This window comes from Solanum verrucosum, unplaced genomic scaffold (assembly GCF_900185275.1).
Source record: "Solanum verrucosum unplaced genomic scaffold, falcon-dt-bn FXZP01000177.1, whole genome shotgun sequence".
NCBI lineage: Eukaryota > Viridiplantae > Streptophyta > Magnoliopsida > Solanales > Solanaceae > Solanum > Solanum verrucosum.
This window is the reverse complement of record NW_026020401.1, coordinates 974,605-994,509: the sequence shown is the minus strand read 5'-3', so window position 1 is coordinate 994,509 and position 19,905 is coordinate 974,605. Positions and strand designations below refer to the sequence as shown.

At 29.8% G+C, this 19,905-nt stretch overlaps 2 protein-coding genes across 2 annotated transcripts; one reads left to right on the top strand and one right to left on the bottom strand.

Annotated features, from left to right (window-relative positions):
- Window positions 1–12,043: 12,043 nt before the first annotated feature.
- On the top strand, window positions 12,044–13,168 carry LOC125839952 (peroxidase 2-like). The gene is made up of 3 exons (XM_049518914.1): window positions 12,044–12,256; window positions 12,344–12,538; window positions 12,617–13,168. The coding sequence occupies exons 1-3, from the start codon at window positions 12,044–12,046 to the stop codon at window positions 13,166–13,168; spliced, it is 960 nt and encodes a 319-aa protein (XP_049374871.1).
- A 1,601-nt stretch (window positions 13,169–14,769) lies between these two features.
- On the bottom strand, window positions 14,770–15,985 carry LOC125839896 (non-specific lipid-transfer protein 2-like). Its single transcript, XM_049518870.1, has 2 exons — window positions 15,691–15,985; window positions 14,770–14,882 (listed from the first exon to the last, which is right to left on the bottom strand). The coding sequence occupies exons 1-2, from the start codon at window positions 15,983–15,985 to the stop codon at window positions 14,770–14,772; spliced, it is 408 nt and encodes a 135-aa protein (XP_049374827.1).
- Between the last annotated feature and the right edge of the window lie 3,920 nt (window positions 15,986–19,905).

Genomic DNA, 19,905 nt, shown 5'->3' with positions numbered 1-19,905 from the left:
AAATACTTTTAGAAAAGGAAAAATTCTATGGTTAAGTAAACATATACTAGTTAATTAGTTATTATAGTTATATTTTTAGTTAATTACCACTCGTGACCAACATTCAGTCACAATTACGCAGGTTGGGGTTTCGAGTTTGTATAATTCGTACGTTTGTATAATTTGAAATTTATATAATATATTTGTATAATGTAATTTTGTTTAATAGAATTTGTATAACTGTTTAAAGTTCAAATGTTTATGTTTGTATAATTTCGTTATTTCGAGTTTATATAAAAATAGCTCAATTATATAAATGTATCCGTGAATTATACAAATCCACGAATTATAAAAAGGAGACAGCTTAAACTGTAGCTACAACCTGTAAATATGCAAACTATAGTTATGCAACATAATTAAATGGAAAAATCACCCCATATACACATTTAAGAGTAAATATTACGGGTTTTAAACCTACTTTTAAAAATTTCTTGCTTATAACAGATTATTTACGTGCTATGACATATCAGTTAAATTTAATTTAATTTTAAAATTATATTATATTTATTTAATAAATTATTAATCTATTTATAGTTTTTTTATTATTAATTAATAATAGATAATTAATTTACTTCTTTTTTTAAAGGGAAAAAGGACAAATATACCCCCGAATTATTATAAATGGTACGTCAATACCCTCCTTTATACTTTAGGGCTATTCATACCCTTACCGTTACTATTTTAGGTTGTTTATACCCTTGAGGTTAACGGAGGGACACGTGGCTTCATCTAAACGGTTCAACTAAATTTATTTTAATTTTTATCTATAAATTAAAAACCCACCCATAATCAAACCCACATGACCCGATAATTTAAAAACTCATATGGCCATACCCAAATCATAACCCAAAAGCACCCAAATGCACTAAAATAATTTCATTGAATACTGCACCGAATTTCAATTTTTATTTTTCACCAACTTTGTGATCAAATTCATCCCTCTAACATTTGCAAATCGAAACTTGTTATTTCAACATAGATGCGATGGAGAATGGTGATTACACAACAAAGATCAGAGAATGAATGAAATTACAGAAATGTATGAGAAATTAAGAATTGGATTCGCTGTCGACGTTTTTTGCTTGTATTCGCCGGAAATATAGTTCAGGTAGATCACAGATGGAATCAACATGGACTTGGGGAGATCTTGGGTGCTTTTCCACCTCCGATTCCCCATGCTCCATTGCCGTCAAAGTCAATATCTCCAACCCAGATTAATCAATCTCTCTTCGACACTATAAAATTGGCTTTTCAATTGCCGGTCAAGATTATATGTTTGTCATCGATGGCGGCGGCGTTGAGGCCTGGGTTTGAGGCGCACACGGCGTCAGAGCCGGCCGGGAAGCAATGGTGAAAATATGGTGAAGGAAATAAAAGTGACGAAATCCTGTAGCCATTATTTATCCAAATTTGCTTAAGATAAATGGGTCATGGGCTGGTCATATGGGTAGGTTTTTAATTTATGGATAAAATTAAAATAAATTTAGTCGAATTGTTTAGATGAAGCCACGTGTCCCCCCGTTAACCTCAAGGGTATACACAACCTAAAATATTAACGATAAGGGTATGAATAGCCCTAAAGTATAACGAAGGGCATTGACATACCATTTATAATAGTTCGGGGGTATATTTGTCCCTTTTCCCTTTTTTAAAAACTAAATTTTCAGTTACCCAATTTTAGGGATTTCCTTTCCTTGTTTACCGTTACCATCCCCAATCATCGATCACACCACCATCCCACACATTTCTTCACTCCCACACGACTCAACCCACAACCCACTATCAAACTTTCTCCATTCTTTCTCATCTAGTCCAACATCAAAACCGATTACCCATCTTACCCACAATTATTCATCATCATGTCTAAGAAAATAATTGAAACTCCACGAAAGAGCCCCAGATTTGACGGAATTTCAACTAATAATGCTAGCGCGATCAGCGAAAGTGAAGTTACTGGTACAGTTGCTAGCAAATTTGGTGGACCTCGGATAGCAAAAGAACATGTTTCGGATACCACCAATTATCCTACACCAATACCACCGACTAGAAAGTTGAAATAGTTGATTGCACCTTCTACTTTTTAAGAATTACGGATTTTTTTTTTTAACTTTTGGATAATTTTTTTATGTTTAACTTTTGGATAATTCTTTTTTGTTTAAGTATTTGATGATATATACTACAATATGCTATCAAAATAGTTGATTGCACCTTTGGATTATCTTTTGAATGTTCTAAAAATTGTAACACTGTGTTTTTAATTATACACATGGTGACTGACATGCACTAACCTATAATGTTTGAATATTATAAGTTCAGGATAAAAACATTAAACAAACTTCATATAGTTCTGATACACTTTTTTTAAAGTAGCACTGTATTTTTAATTTGTATAACGAATGGATGAAACGTGTATGAAATACATTTTATATGCATATGTCTATGACTTCAATATTAAATGTTGGATATTTGTATTTAGTCATGGTATAATTTTTATAGTTGTATTTTGTCTTATTTTCGTTTGAATTAAATATGATTTATATATGTCCGACAACAACTTAAATTAGTCACTAATATATACAATATCTTTAATATGGAACAAATTTTATCATTAACGATATGCAAGTTGTGTCATTAATGAATGAATAGTGTATAAATAATAAATACTACATCTAACAATAAATTTGTATCATTATGCATTCTATATGATTACTGAATGAACAGTGTATGAGCGTGTTTCTATATGATTACTCATTAGTTGACACATGTATGAAATTCATTACTATGACTTTAATATTAAAGGTTTGGACATTATATTTAATCGTGTTATGATTATTATATACAAATGTTATGAATTGTGTTTTCACATTTTTCTTATTTTCTCATGAATTAAATATGATTAATATATGTATGACCAACCCTTAAACTAGTGTTGGAATGAATTACATAATTAACTTTTTATAATTATTACTAATATATACAATATACTTAATCTGGAACAAATTTTAGTAACAATTGTATGAATTTTGTGTACTTAATGAATGAATTGTGTATAAATTAAGACAAATGTGAAAACACAATTCATAACATTTGTATATAAAAATCATACCACGATTAAATACAAAGTCCAAACATTTAATATTAAAGTCATAGTAATAGATTTCATACACGTGTCAACTAATGAGTAATCATATAAAAACACACTCATACACTGTTCATTCAGTAATCATATAGAATGCATATTAAATGTTTGGACATTGTATTTAATCGTGGTATGATTTTTATATACAAATGTTATGAATTGTGTTTTCACATTTGTCTTAATTTATACACGATTCATTCATTAATTACTCAAAATTCATACAGTTGTTACTAAAAATTGTTCCAAGCACTAAATTTATAACAGTATGCATTTTGTATGATAACTGAATGAACAGTGTATAAATAATAACCAGTACGCTAAACACAAAGTTATTATGTTTTATATCAAACCAAAACATTAATATAACCAACAAAAATAAAATAAAAATTATATATAGTCTTAACAAATGAACATTCATTATTTTTGCACAGGATAATTTGAACATGTCTTCCTGTTATGTCCAACTTGACGACATCTACTACAGGTAACTTTTGACCTTTTGAATTTCACATCAGCAAACCCCTTCCATCGTTCAAGTTGTGGTCTTCCTACCGGTCTCTTTGGACAGGATGACATAAATTTAGGCTCTGAAATATAACTTGGTATATCCCATATACTCTCGCAAGGAATAGGTTCAACAGGGATGGCATATGCATCTTGAAAATTCTTCAGGCTATAAAAAGGAGAGCAGAATTCTGTTTCATGCAGTCTTTTGTATCTAAGAACTGTCATTCCATGCTGTTGACACCCAATTTTGGACCTCCACAATATATATTAATCATCGAGCTTCTTAAAATTTCAAACTATTTGAAATAATTGATTTTATAAAATTCAAAATATTTTCAAGTTAGTTTCATGTAATTTTTTCACTTTTGGATTTTTTTAAAATAATATATATATATATATATATATATATATATATATATATTTTATATAATTAGCATATTTCATAAATATTCGAAAATCATCTCAAAAAGATTTTATTTTAATTAAATATTTGGTTAATTAGTTTAGTTATATGATAGTTTATATTTTTTATTCATTCGGTTTATAATTGAGTTAATTATTTCATTTCGTTAAGTTTAAGAAGCTCCCTAATTAATCCTATTTAAATTCATCTTAAATTTTAACCAAATTTACAAATTAAATTCAATTCGGTTATATTGTGAATTTTATATGACTATAGTTGCAATCCAAATTAGCCATTTTGTATTTTGCAAATCTAACCGTTTTTTTACCTCACTTTAGACCCACTTGAAACCAAACTTGGTCCATTTTTCCTTCACTGCAGCCCATCTGTTCTAATTAAATTTCCAGCCCACCTTCTAACCCAAAACGGGCCCAATTTACTCTTACTCCCAATTCAAATTCATCAAACGATACATACAACAGCAACAGCGACCCGGACCCCTGTAAATCGTTCTTCTCTCTTGAGAAGAAACCCAGAAAACTCGCAAACCAGCCCAGAAACCTAGCATCGACCCGAATCCAGCAGCCCTCAAAGCGTGACCCGAGTCTAGCAAGCCCTGTACGCGCCTCGTCTCCTTCACGCGAGGGCGAGTTCACGCAATCGACAACTCCCTCAGCCCTGCTCTGCAACAACCTCCCATTTTGATCTTTTCCATCCGGATTTTAGGGGATTTTGGTTGAATTTCCATACAACAACAGCTTTTCCTTACCCTTAGGGGAAAAATTTGAATTGATTTGGTTGAGGAATTATGATTCTGCCCCAAGTTCCTATCCGTTTTCTTCCCCCAAATCTGCCCTAATTTCCTGGCTATATATATGCTCTTATTATTCACTGTAAAGGGGGAGGAGAATGAATTGGAATTAAAAAAAGAAAATACAGTGAACTATTGATTATACATAGTCATAGACAAATATTTAGGAAATAGATTTTGAAGTGATAGAGATTGGCAATAAGATTTCTACTCTCATTTGATTCTTTTCCGTTCATCGAAGTTTCTCGGAGTCATAGTTTGGTGGTGGTGGAATCCTTCCCAGAATCTCGCGTCCCAGGTCGCTGCTCCGAAAGAGGTGATATTTTGTTTCTTGTGTTTTGTTCTTTGTCTAATATGATGCTTTGATTCATATTTGGTATTTTGTTCATTTAATATTATAGTTTGTTCAGTTTGTTTTATTCATCTTAAATTGAATCAGTTTGCATTGTATTTTTGTAATTACTAGCTAACTTTGAATCATGTAATCATCGTTGTCAATTTTAATTTTGTCTAATCAGGAAGCTCTAATTTTTGGCTCTATGTTTGTCTCACTATTCTTGAAAAGGAAGTATTGAATGTTAGCCTAATCTCATGTAATATATATATATATATATATAATTTTTGCTTTCGACGTTAATCTACGATATTGTCCTTCTGAATTTGTAGCCTCCCATTAAATTCATCTACTCATCGTATATCCAATTTAATTCCTTATTTTGCTGAATGAATAAGTTGAATACCAATTTTTTTTAATCTATTTTTTGCGGTTTGATTTAGCATGAGTTCCGTAAAGAATTAAACTTGCATAAAGTGTCCATGTCCTTTCTATTTTGTTTCTAATGTTGTCCTCTTGTTCAAATGGGTAAACTGTATGTTCTTCATAATACTCATGTTATTGTCTTGGAAATCGTGAGTTTATTTTTCTATTATTATTATTAAGCCAGAAGCTCTGATTTTTGAGTTCGAATAATACATTTCAACATATATCTTGATAGCGTGAGCACAACCATAATTATGTTTTCTCTTCTTCCTTGATAGTTTAGGATCTACGATGCATTGTCTTCTTGTGATATATAAATTGTGACCTATAAATTTCGTTATGTATCTTCGAATGGTTGTTTCTGGGCATTCAAGAGGACGACATATTTTCCTTGTTACTTGGGAGAGAGATGCCAACCTCTATTTTTCTCCATATGTTTAATATGTGGCTTTCTATAGTTTGTTGTTTTAGTGTTTGAGTAGATATAGTCTTATCATCTTCATGTTTAATGCTTTGTTCTCTACTTAAGTTCTCAGGTAGACATATATGCGATAAAATAGAGTGTTTATTGAATTAGCTCGACCTCTCTATTTTAGTGTGATGTCGTTAAAAGGTCTCAAATTGTAAACTTACTATTTGCTTGTTTCATTCACTATGATTTGAGTATAAGTTTGGTCCCTGCTCATTTTGGTTGTTGCTTGTTAGTTCTTTATGATCATCAAGCTTGTAACGTTGTTGGAATTTGTAAATTAGGATGTTTTCTATCCCACCAATAATAATGTGTGCTATAGATTGCTCGTTATTTTCACGAACACACAAGATTATGATGCCTCTGTTCTGGTTGATGTCATCCTTACATCTAGTTAGCGATGTTTACTGACTTGTTTAATGCCAGATAATCGATCTTGTCCCTTACTTGAGTTTTGTTGCCTTCATTTAAAGTATTTCAGAGTCTGAATTTGTATTAAGTTTCAGACAATTTGATAAGATTTGGTAATGAATAACTTCTCACTCCTTTCCTTTCCCACTTATAATATGAATATTGACATTTTAATTTAAAGGTAGTATAGTTGCTGCATCTGCGAATTTTTTTTTTTTTTTTAAATTTATTTATTTGTTTTTTTTACTTTCAATGCAATAATCGTAGCTACTATCATCTAATTAACTCTTATCTTTCATATGAAAAGGTGAGAAGTTTATATGTGATAATGTTTTCTTCTTCTATGTCTCACTTTATGTCATTTCTTTTAGAAATCGATGTCCATTTAGTTGAATATTCCTTTCAGATTAGTATCCAATTTGTTGAAAGTGTTAATTTAATTTTAATCATGTCAAGGATAGGTGGTATTAAAATGATTTTTAAGAGTCTAGTGCCTTTTATTCCTCTTTCATTTTTTTTTTTAAAATAAATTTTCTTACCTCTCGTTGTGGAGATTCCAAATATGGACTTGCATATATTTATTAGCTTAGGTGCTTTATCATGATTTGGATTAATTCTTATATGTGTGTTTTATGATGCATGTGAAAATCGATGGGTCCAATATGGACTCCATTCCTGCATATCTTCGAGTTGGTTCATTTCTGAGTCAACCCCATCATGATTCAAGTGAAGTGGAAGCAAATATACGGATCTTGAGGTTCAAGGAGTCCGAAAATGCATAAACAACATCCCACTTTTGGACAACAATGAATTTAGGCCAAAAAGGGCCTTAATTCAATCTCTCCCTTTACTCTTTAATTATTTAATTGTGATTACTTATTGTTTTGTTATTTAATTCTAACTTTATAATTTTTTAATTAACTTAATTAGATTCCCCAAAAGATGAGTTATTTTCTTTGTGTCGGTTTAATTTTAATACATTTCACGTTTTTGTGTTTATTTATTTTATTAATCAAGTATATTGGTCAAAATTTTGTATCTTCAACTAAGTTAAACCTTTGGTTCTTAAAAAGAGATGTTCTTTAATGCTTTTCACTTAATCACATTTTATTCATTTTAAAATTGTTTTTAAGTCAAAGTATTTTTTCTCAAATAAACTTTAAAAAATGTTAGTCAAAACCTTTTTAATTAATTAAAAAATAAATAAATAAATAAATAAATAAATATATATATATATATATATATATATATATATATATATATATATACTTACTCAAGTCATTTTCTCAAAAAGGTTAGTCGATTAATTTAAAATGATTTTCATGCTTTAATTTATTAAATTGGTTTAAATTATTATTTCAAAATGAATTAGACAAATTCTAATTAATCTATTTTTATTAACATTCTAATCACTTGCAATTTAATTCAATTGTTTCATTTTGGATTCCCTTCTCTAAAAAATAAATTAAAAAATGTGTCATTTAATTTAACTATTTTTCTCAAAGTTAACCAAATATTTGTAAATTATTATTCTTATGTTAAATCATTTTCCTAAAAAATAGTCAAAATATATTTTAGTCAAATCACAGGTCAACCGCATGTTAGCGGGCACTTCGAATGCTTAAACCCTTCTCGAAGTGTAAATTGAACCCCGAACCTTCTTTGGTATTTTCAAATGATTTTTTCTGTTTAAATCTTTGAAAATTATAAGTTTTCTTAATTTCTTTAAAAAATTAAGTGGCGACTCTTTCTAAGTATTTCTCAAATTGTTTTATACTTAGAATATCTCAAAAAGTGATTTTCCTGAATACAGTAAAATTACGGCACAACACATGCCCACATGGTATCTCATCATTTTGAAATCTTCTGCAACTACACATCTTGGTGTTTAAGTTTACTATGTACTTCTTTGGTCCATTAACAACATCATGCATATCAACAGTTGATGATTATTTTAATACAAATTTCATACAACAAATATGTACATTTTTTTTACGAAAATACTTCATTAATGTCACACAAATTTATACAAAAATGTCAACAATAAAATTTCAAAATTAATACAACCTTAAAACACTTATCATACAATTCGTCAAAATTTCAAAAAACTTTTTTTTTCAGATTATTGGACACGCTTTCATACAAATTTCATACTTTCTTAATATACATTTCATACATATATCATTAAGACAACTTATTTCATAACAACTTTCAAACTCACTTAATACACATTTCATACAACAAATAATCACACATTACAAATATCTATATCTTATCGTACCAAATAATTCATTTCTAACTCACTAATTACTTCAGAAATGACAACATCTAATATAACACACTAAAATTTATAATTTAATACCAACTTAAAATACTTGTTATACATTTCGTCAAAAATCCAAATAACTTTTTTTACATCTTACGAAACACATTTTCTTACGAATTTCTTTTCAATAATTCTATTAAATTCATTCATAAATATACAATTACTTTATACTTTAAGAAAAAAAATACACAAAACAATCACAAAAACAGAAAATCACTAATATTATACATTTCACAACAATTAACAAGTAATGATATCATCTTAAACATAGAGACGATTTACAATTTAATAAAAAAAAAATTCATTTCAATGTAATTTAAAAACAATCACTAAACAATAATAAACACTAACCCGAAGGATCTCATCTTCCACCATGTTTAATTAGAATTGATACGTAATTGTCCATCTCAATAAAATCAATTTTTTTCAATGAAAAAAACCTTCAATTACTTGATTTTGGTAATTTTTTAGGCTGAAGAATTAAGAGAGAGAAACGTTGAAGAAAAAAAGGATATGATCTGATTTTTTATTTTATTTTAACTGATTTTGAGTGAATTAACGATAAAAAATATTGTTAATTTGTTTGGATCCCTTATTTCATGCTAATCATTAATTATCTACAATAAGTTCAAATTAAATTACAGGCCACAATTTCAACTTTTTACTTTATTATATCTAATTCCGTTTTTTTTTTAAAAAAATTCGTTTATCTTTTTATTTATTTTTTAAGTTTTTTCCAATTAATTAAAACATTTCTTTTTTTTGTGAATTTGTTATAACCTGAAATTTTTAATGCTATAGCTTGAAAGTCTAAATTTACTACTATAGCTTAAAAATAGTACTATAATATATGTCATATATGAAATTTACACTAATTAAATTTAGAGCAACTTTCACATATAGCAAACACAAAATTCATATTTGTATACTATAGCAAAGTTTGCATAATTGCGCTCCACAGCAAACATAAATATGTATATTTCGCTATACATATACAAAAGAAAGCAGTTGTATAATCTGCTTTGGTATACATATACAAAAAGATCAATTGTATAAAGTGAGATAGGCGAGTGAGCGAGCAAGATCTGGGAGAGTGGCGAGCGAGATCTGAGAGAGGGGAACGAAAATAGATGTATATATACAATTTTCACGCATTTTATACATTTGCACTTTTGTATAAAGTGAGAGAGGCGAGTGAGAGAGCGAGATCTGGGAGAGGGGAGAGAGGGGAACGAAAATATATGTATATATACAATTTTCTCTTGCTTTATACAAACACAAACGCATTTTATACAATTTGCATTTTTTGTATAAAGTGATAGAGGCGAGTGAGAGAGCGAGATCTGGGAGAGTGGCGAGCGAGATCTGGGAGAGGGGAGAGAGGGGAACGAAAATATATGTATATGTATAATTTTCTCTCGCTTTATACAAACACAAACGTACTTTATACACTTGCGTTTGTTTAAAAAAAAAAGAGGCGAGGGAAAGAACGAGAGTGGCGAGCGAGATTCACCAGGAGAGAGGTGAAATAGCAACAGTTTGCTATGAGGTACAATTAAATCAAACTATATTTATAGCATTTAATTTGAATTAATAGTTTGCTATTATATACAATTTTCCCTTAAATTTATTATAGTGATTAATTACGAAAATTCCCCTTCAAAAAATATGGCCGGCCCGTAAAGAGTTGTCAGACTAACTATTTAAAGGCCCATTAATATAATGGGCCGAGTTGTCAGATCCAAGGTCCCTAGACTGAGGAAGCTTGAGATGGAAGGAGTGTCTTTTGGGTAAAGATTTGTCCAAAAGTATTACTACTAAATATTTTGCACATGATCTTAATTTTTTTAATAATATAAATAGTATCAATTTAAAAAAAAAAAAAAACAATAAGTAAGATATTAAAATTTTTGTGTTAGTAATTAAACATTATCTCAAATATTCGGAATGGTAAAAAAACAATCCGAACTTTTTGTCTAAGAAAATAATTTTTTCAAACACGAGAAAAATAATTTCCCTTACAGTTCACATGATCAGTCTCAATATAAAATCATCATCAAAAATATATATATGTACATGCATGCGAAACCATAATACTATTAATTAAAGCCAGCACAAAGGAAATTTTCTAATCGTAGTTGTTGATCTACTGATCACGCATCTTCTCATCATCAATATTTTGTTTAATAGATTTTCCAATAAGACGCGTTATGGCCATGGGCCATTAATTTATTAATATTGAATTAATGTAAGTATCTTATAAGTAACAGTTTATATTATACATATATATATATATATATATATATATTGTTAATATAAAAAAATGTTTATACTATCTAGTCATTCAAATCATATCTGCATGTAAGTTCTCATAAAAATTGAAATTTGTAGTTTCGAAAAGAAGAAATTATCTGCTATAACACATAAAAATATCTAATAGTTTTCTTTTTTGGTTATTATATATATTCGAAGGGTTTTGTTTTGGTTGATATAGTCCACTAAATTGTTCTTGTTTCTTTACTCATTTTGTTCTTGCAAGCTACTATGTCCAATTTTAGTTGTCATGTTGCGCTTTTTGAAAGTTAATTTGACTAATTTTTAAAGTTAAATTAGATTATTACATTAATTCAATATTTTAAACAAAAAGTTTAGATATTCAAAAACTATATGAAAAGTACTATATATAAATTACAATTTTTTGCATATCAATATGATGAAAAAATACATCGTAAAATATTAGTCAAAATTCTTACTGTTTGACTTTTAAAAAGGAAATCATAACAACTAAAAGTAGTGGACGGAGGGAGTAATACTTTTTCTTGTTTTAGCACGCACAATTTATTTACCAAGTCAAAATTGACATGGTGTTATTCTACACGTTACCTATACAATAGGTTTAATTTTAATCATCAATCTGCAACAATTGATAATACCAAGTCTTGACATTTCGTGCATGGATTAATATAGTAGACCAGAAAAATTAAAAATTACTAACCATTTTAGAAATTGTCAAAAGTGTTGCTCATTCTTATGAGAGTTGCTAAACCTAGAACCATTGTCGTGTTACTATAGTCAACATTATTTTTACCTATAAATACAGCCTTCATTTTACTCTCATCATCACAAAATCATAAACACAACAAACAAAGTGTACAACTTCAAAAACTATTTTTTGTAAATGGCTTCAAGTTATAGCTTCGTATTTCTTCATGTGTTAGTCATATTTTCTTTAGCACGCACGGCTTTTTCGGATTTATCAGATGATTTCTATGATGATATTTGTCCCCAAGCTTTACCAACCATTAGAAGGGTTGTTGAGGATGCAGTCAGCCAAGAGAGGCGAATGGGTGCCTCTTTGCTACGATTACATTTTCATGATTGTTTTGTTAATGTGAGATTCTTTTTCTCCTAGCTAGTTAATGTTTGGTACTTTGGTAATTGCTTGAGATGTCGTTACTAATTATTGTAATAAATGCAGGGTTGTGACGCTTCAATTCTTCTTGATCAAACGGCTACAATTGATAGTGAAAAGACTTCTCGTGCTAATAACAATTCAGCCAGAGGATTTGAGGTGATCGATAGAATTAAGTTGGAGGTTGATAAAGTTTGTGGACGTCCAGTTGTATCTTGTGCAGACATCTTGGCTGTTGCAGCTCGTGACTCTGTTGTTGCTGTGCGTATTACTCCTTTTTTCCCTAACATAATTTAGTGTATGAATAAAACTGATAAGTATTTTGTTACATTGACACAGTTACATGGACCAACATGGGAAGTGGAACTAGGAAGAAGGGATTCGACTACAGCAAGTAGAACCACTGCTGATAATGACATTCCAACTCCATTGATGGACTTACCTGCACTTATCGACAACTTTAAGAAGCAAGGTTTGGATGAAGAAGACCTCGTTGCTCTCTCCGGTGGCCACACACTAGGGTTTGCTCAGTGTTCCACCTTTAGGAATCGCATTTACAGTGAGACTAACAATATTGACTCAACTTTTGCAAGTCAACGTCAAGCAAATTGTCCGCGTAGTGGTGGTGATTCCAATCTTGCTTCCCTTGATCCTACACCTGCTCTTTTCGACTCCAAATATTTCACTAACTTGGTGTCTAAGAAAGGGCTATTGCATTCTGATCAAGCATTGTTTAGCGGAGGAGAGACCGATGAACTTGTTAAAACCTATAGTACGAATCTAAGGACTTTTTCAAAAGATTTTGCTGAGTCTATGATTAAGATGGGTAATATCAAGCCATTGACCGGAAATGAGGGCCAGATTCGTGTCGATTGCAGAAAGGTGAACTAATGAAATCAAGTGTGTTTCAATAATTTGATTATTTTCAATTGTAATTGTGATTTTTATTCATTTGTAACCATTGTTGTTTTTTAACTAAAATAATAAGTTTATTGTGAACAGAGAGTTGTGTGGTAATTGGTGTTTTTTTAGAAGAGACTCCTCTCCAGTTGATCCAGTGCATATTTAATTTAATGATATCTGTCAATTCTAAAATCTAATGATCTATATTTATTTAAATAAAACAGTCTTTAAATCATGATCAAATATCATTAATCATGGTTATTACTATTTCTATTTCTCTCTCTTCTCTCATCTCTTTCTTTCTCACTTAATTCTGTAACAAACATTTTCTCAATTAGCAAAGAATTTGCTTTGTTAACAACAAATCACTTTTTCTTTCCATTATTTTCACACCGTGATAAAAGAAGATAAAATTCAAAGAATGATCTTGGGTTCTAAAATTTAAAAAATCCAACCCATGAGACTACTTCTTTGAAGCTTGGTTCGGTCATAATGGTGATCCACAAAACTCTGTCGTCTTCTTCGTAACATCAATTTTTTCAATTTAGAGTTTCTGTAAAAGTCAACTAAAGGATCTGGAAAGGGCACGAAAAATGGGTAGGAAAATATTTTTTCATATATTTTTTTTTCTGGTGAAATTCTCCATTTATTTTTTGGGTCTTCTTTTCTTATGGTATGAATAACTGTAATCTTTAATTGAGGCTAATCACTCCATTTCAGCCTTTCTCTTTTGAGACTCTCCCTAGTTGTCATATGTAAATGTAAAAACATTAAAATACTGATGTAATTTTAATTTTCAATTGTTTGATTGCTCTGTTTTTCGAAGAGTTTTGGAGGGGGAAGAAGTGTTTCTTTGCTGATTGAGAAAGGAATGAGAGGAGAGAGAATTACTAATAACCATGGTTAATGATATTTGGTCAAGAAAATTAATTTGGTCCATTAAAAATTAAATTGACACGTATCAACTATATGAAATAGCACTGGAAAAAACTGGAGAGATCATCACTGAAGAGGATCCTCTTCCGTTTTTTTCGAAGAAATTGGATTATGTTGTTTTCAACTGTCCAGTAAATTATTATTTAGTATAGTCGAGCTATATATGTCTTGAACTTTTGTACTCGAATTTTCATAGATGCTCCTTCACTATGTTTTAAAAGCTTAGGCTTTAGAGTTTTGTTAATCAAGGAGCAGTGTCTTAATTAATTAGTAGAATCTGATTAATGAGTATGTTGTCGACCATACTTATAAACTGAATGTTGTAGAGGGATATTAGAAAGTTTTTCATGCGGTGCGATAGAATTTAATTAAAATTTAATCCTTACATGTTTTAGTTACAAATAAGATTTAAGTCTCCAAAGGACCAAATGAGGCACCACCGGTTGGATATTATATATGTAAGAGAATAGAGAAAATGAAATTATGAAAGAGACATTGAATTAAGGGTAAAGTCATACACAAATATTTTTAGTTGGCTCGAAATTTCATTTAGCCAAGATTAAATGGTAGAACAACCAACCACCAAAGTTTTATTACAACTTCACTATGACCGCAAAAAAAAAAAAAAAAAAAGACATCAAGACAACCCATAATTAAGCAGGATCAAACTCGATCCATATGCATCTTATTCTTCGCCACCATGATAGCACGTCTAACACCAATTTTATGCGTCGATAAATCGATTTTTCATCGGTCTCACTGGACCCTGCATTGGCACATTAGATTAAATCAACATTAACCAACAAACTTACTAGTAATATTTACAATAATCTTCTCTGAAGTGCCAATTTACTATTGTTGGTGTTACTCCATTATCTAATTTTAACAATGCGAGATAACACCAATTCTAAACATGTAAGACATACTTCTTTAGCCTCGATTTAATTATTTATGTGACATATTTTTTTAATTAGTTTATTTCAAAATAATACTCTCTCCATTTAAAAAAGAGTAGTCTAGTTCGACTTTGGCACAAAGTTTAAGAAAATAACTTTTTAATCTTGTGATCTTAAATTAAAGTTATAACAAATATATTAAAATGCATTTTAATCTTGTGGTCTTAAACATACCACATGAAAATTAATTAACTTTAAAACTTCATCAAGATAATTTATAGTTAGGTAAGTGTTTAAGGCTTATTCGAGACTACAAGTTTCAAAAATATAGTTTTTTTTTAAAGTACTTAAAATCATACTTCTTTACTCTGAAACAATTCATTTTAAACTTCTCATTTTTATCCTTAATAAAATTAAAAGGGAAAAAAGGATAAATATACCCCTGAACTATCGTAAATGATATGCAGATACCCTCCGTCATACTTTTAGAACATTGATGCCCCTGCCGTAAAAAAACTAGAGCATATATACCATTTATACTAACCTCTAGACAAAATGTTTCAAAAGTCTTTGTTAAACTACATGTTCAATCAAACTGAATAGTCATTTAGATTGTTAGTAATAAATTAAAATGAACGTACTTAGTGCAGTCAGTGGAGAGGCTAATCTTGAAGGGACTTTTGACACCACAAAGAGCAGGGAGACCAGCAGCTTTGCTCATATCAATGCCCTTTATAATAGAAGCAGCTGATTTAAGGCAAGAGCATGTAGTTCTACGATCCTGTGTTGTCTTAGCAGAATTCAGGAGACCTTTAACAACATCACAACACTGTCCCACAGGGCCGCGATTTTGCAAATAAGGGAGACACTTAACCACTCCGGCCTGAACTTGACCGCAGCTAAACGCCTCCGATGCATAGGGTGCAACCATCACCATGCACAAAACCACAAAACATGCAATTTTCCCAGCCATATTTTTTTTTTTTTTGATTTCTTAAAAGAGATGTATATATTTAGAGAATATTAGAGAAAAAAATGTATGTTGCCTGAAGTGTTGGGCACCTTTTGGGTTTTTATAGAATGGGAGAATTAGTTGGCAGTTGGGTTATTAAATTCAATGCTTTTTTTTTTGTGGTACATAATTACATAAATATACTCCCTCCGTTTCATTTTGCTTTAACACCTAGGTTAAAAAATAAAGATTTTTATTTTTTACTTGTTTATTCAATAAATCAATAAATAACTACATAAAGTTGTAATAGTCAAATTTAAAGTTTCAAAGCATCATTAATAATAAAATTTGTTTAATAAAATACACTTTTCTAATAAAAGATTTCTTAAAAAGTGCTTCACATCAATAAAAATCAAATAATATGAAACAGAGAGTATTGCCATTGCGGTTAGAAAATAACAGATAACTCTATTTCAAGAAATGATGCAAATATTTTGATAATGTATAAGAGTTTCCAGAGACATCTATAATGTTGTGATTTACATTAGATAATGAATTATCGATTCTAAGTTATCTCTAACGTCAAACAATTTGAAATGTTTAACGTTATATTGATACATACGAAAGGGTGTTAATATGATACATACGAAAGGGTGTTAATAGATTTCACTTAGTTCCTCGTTATTTGTGTAAAGGCTTCATATTGGGTTTGTTATATTATATCCATGGGACCTCCCCTACTCTAACAATTGCGCTACGGTTTTAGATCAAAGTTATTTTCATGGTGTGTAGCATGGAAGAAAAATATTTTTTTTTAAAAAAAAAAGTGAATTTCTTACTTATTTTTAAAAAATATTCTTGTTGGAGGGTATGGAAAGGACAAAATTAATGTCGAATATAATGTTGAAACTTATTTTCTCTACTTTCATTAGGGATTTAGTTATTCTATGTAGGTAATTTAGTTACTTAATTAACTTAACTTTTGGCAAAGTGTGAAGCAGGTTACCCAACGTGTTTCAACAAAGCAGTAAGAGTAATAAATAAAGAACACAATATTTTTACGTGGAAATGCTCAGCTCAAAAGGTGTAAGAAAACACGATCTGTACTCTTTATGATTTAACTCTAACTTCACTAAATTTCTGAGCCTCGACTGTTTTAAGATTACAAACTCTACTTTCTAAACTTCAAGTTATGAATTCAGATTACAACTTTTGCAATCCTAGGAACTAACTCTGATTCTTAAACTTCAACACAGACCACTCAAGATATGTGTTCCCAAGTCTTAGATTTATCCCAACTTGAAGACAACACTCCTAGTTTAGTTTATAACCCATTGAACTAAGATTACATCAAGACTCAATCGCAAAGAAAAACTTCTAATACATGAACTCTGTAATAGGACTAGGTTTTTCGATCATGTATTCCTTAAATCTACTGGTAGCACTTGCGAAATCATTTTTTCAATTGCCCTTTTTCCTAAGTAAGTGAACAAATATTCTGAACAATTCGTCTTCTATTTAGAATTGTTCTTCACTTCAAACTCCACATTGACTTAAATCTCTTGGCATAGAGTTATATTTAAGTAAGACTCCTTCAATTCAAACTATTCGCCTCTTTCAAAGTTATTCTCATGGTGTGTTGTAGCGTGGAAGAAATTTTATTTTAATTTTAAAAAAAAAGTGATTTTTTTACTTGTTTTAAAAAATATTCTTGTTAGAGGGTATGGAAAGGACAAAATTAATTTTATCTACGTTCATTAGGGATTTTGTTATTCTATGTAGGTAATTTAGTTACTTAATTAACTTAACTTTTGGCCAAGTGTGAAACAGGTTACCCAACGTGTTCCAATAAAGCAGTAAGAACAATAAATAAAAAATACAATATTTTTACGTGGAAAATGCTCAGCTCAAAAGGTGTAAGAAAACACGATCTGTACTCTACATGATTTAACTCTAACCTCACTAAATTTCTGAGCCTCAATAGTTTAAAATTACAAACGCTATTTTCTAAACTTCAAGTTATGAATTCAGATTACAACTTTTGCAATTCTAGGAACTACCTCTGATTCCTAAACTTAAACACCGATCTCTCAAGATATGTGTTCCCAAGTCTTAGAGTTATCCCAACTTGAACACTCCTAGTTTAGTTTATAACCCATTGAACTAAGATTACATCAAGACTCAATCGCAAAGAAAAACTTCTAATACATCAACTTTGTAATAGGACCAAATTTTTCGATCATGTGTTCCTTAAATCTACTGGTAGCACTGACGAAATCAATTTTTCAATTGCCCTTTTTGCTAAGTAAGTGCACAAATATTCTGAACGATTTGTCTTCTATTTAGAGTTGTTCTTCACTTCAAACTCCACATTGACTCAAAATCTCTTGGCATAGAGTTATATTTAAGTAACACTCCTTCAATTTAAAGTATTTGCCTCTTTAGTGCCCGTTTGGATGGACTTTTAAGTTGGTCAAACTAACTTAAAAGTCAGTTTTTGACTTGTGAGAGTGTTTGACAATTATAAGAACAACTTAAAATAAGTCAAAAGTTAAAAGTAGGGTGACCCTTACTTTTTTTTTAAAAACCTAAAAGTCATTCTACTTTGACCAAGTATATTACTTTTTTACCCTTAATTCTTTTAAACAATTCCCAAATTCTTTCATGTGTTCTATTTAAATTATATATTTTTGAAATTTAAAATAAGTTGCACATTTAAGATTAACTTAAATATTAAGTTATTGAAATTGAATTTTTTTTTTTAAAAAAATAATCTTAGAAATAAAAACCTTAGATTAATCAACTTTTTATTATGTTAACAGTTTTAAGGATATTTCAGACCTTTTGATTAAAAAAAAAAGTGTTTAACAACACTCATATGCCAAACATATCAACAACTTTTTCTTCAACTGCAAAACTTTTATCCAAACACATATCTACTTATTTTTAAAATAACTCATAGCACTTTAAAAAGTTACTTTTTTAAGTCAATCCAAACGGGCTCTTAAACTCCTTCAAAACAAACTTATTGATTTTTTTGTATTGTAGTTGAACTCCAGCTCTTCGGTTAACACATGTGCAAACTCCTCATCAATATAATTCAAACTCTTTTAATCTAGAGTTCTACTTGAAGTGTAATTCATTAATTCTTTAAATCAAGCTCTTTGATTCTTTTGTGTTGTAGTCGACCTCCAACTCTTCAATTCAACACATGTTTGTTTCCTTGAGTTTATCACAAAATTATCATTCATTCCTTGATTATTGCACACTTTTCTTTATTTATTAGTGATCTTGCTACGAATTCAACTTCTTGAGATCGTGCATCTGTGAACCAGGCTAACTTACCTATTTCATTTTACTTTGTTAATCATCAAAATTGCATAGAAGATATCATTTTCCTCATATTTTTCTTACAAAACTTGTTTTCAAGCAAATATTTTCTATAAATTTTGAACAACAAAAAATGAGAAAATTCAAAAACATTTCTCCATGCCAAACACACCCTTAATCTAATGATCAAACTTGTCACGGCCCTGGCCTAAATTTGAGTTTGGTAGAAATTAATATATAATTATTGACCAAAACCAAAACACATGAATTAGGCCAAACAAGATGACATCTCTCAATCAGGGATAGTCTAGTTTCGTGTGGCAATTACGTTTACACATCAAAAATGGGTATCTGAATTACATTTCTGAATTATTCTGGTACACAATTCTCAAAAATCCCAACTCCGATCCACTAAAAAAGAAAAGAAAAAAAAAATTGCTTACTAGCTAAAAGGGAATGTATTAATTTACAAGCTTACATATTGAAATTTTTAATCTTTGACTATTTGTAGTGATACTTATTAAATACTTTCTTCCATTCATTTTTAGTTATTTAGTGTTTCAAAAATAAATTCTTATTTTTATTTGTCATTTTACTTGTATTTAAGTTCA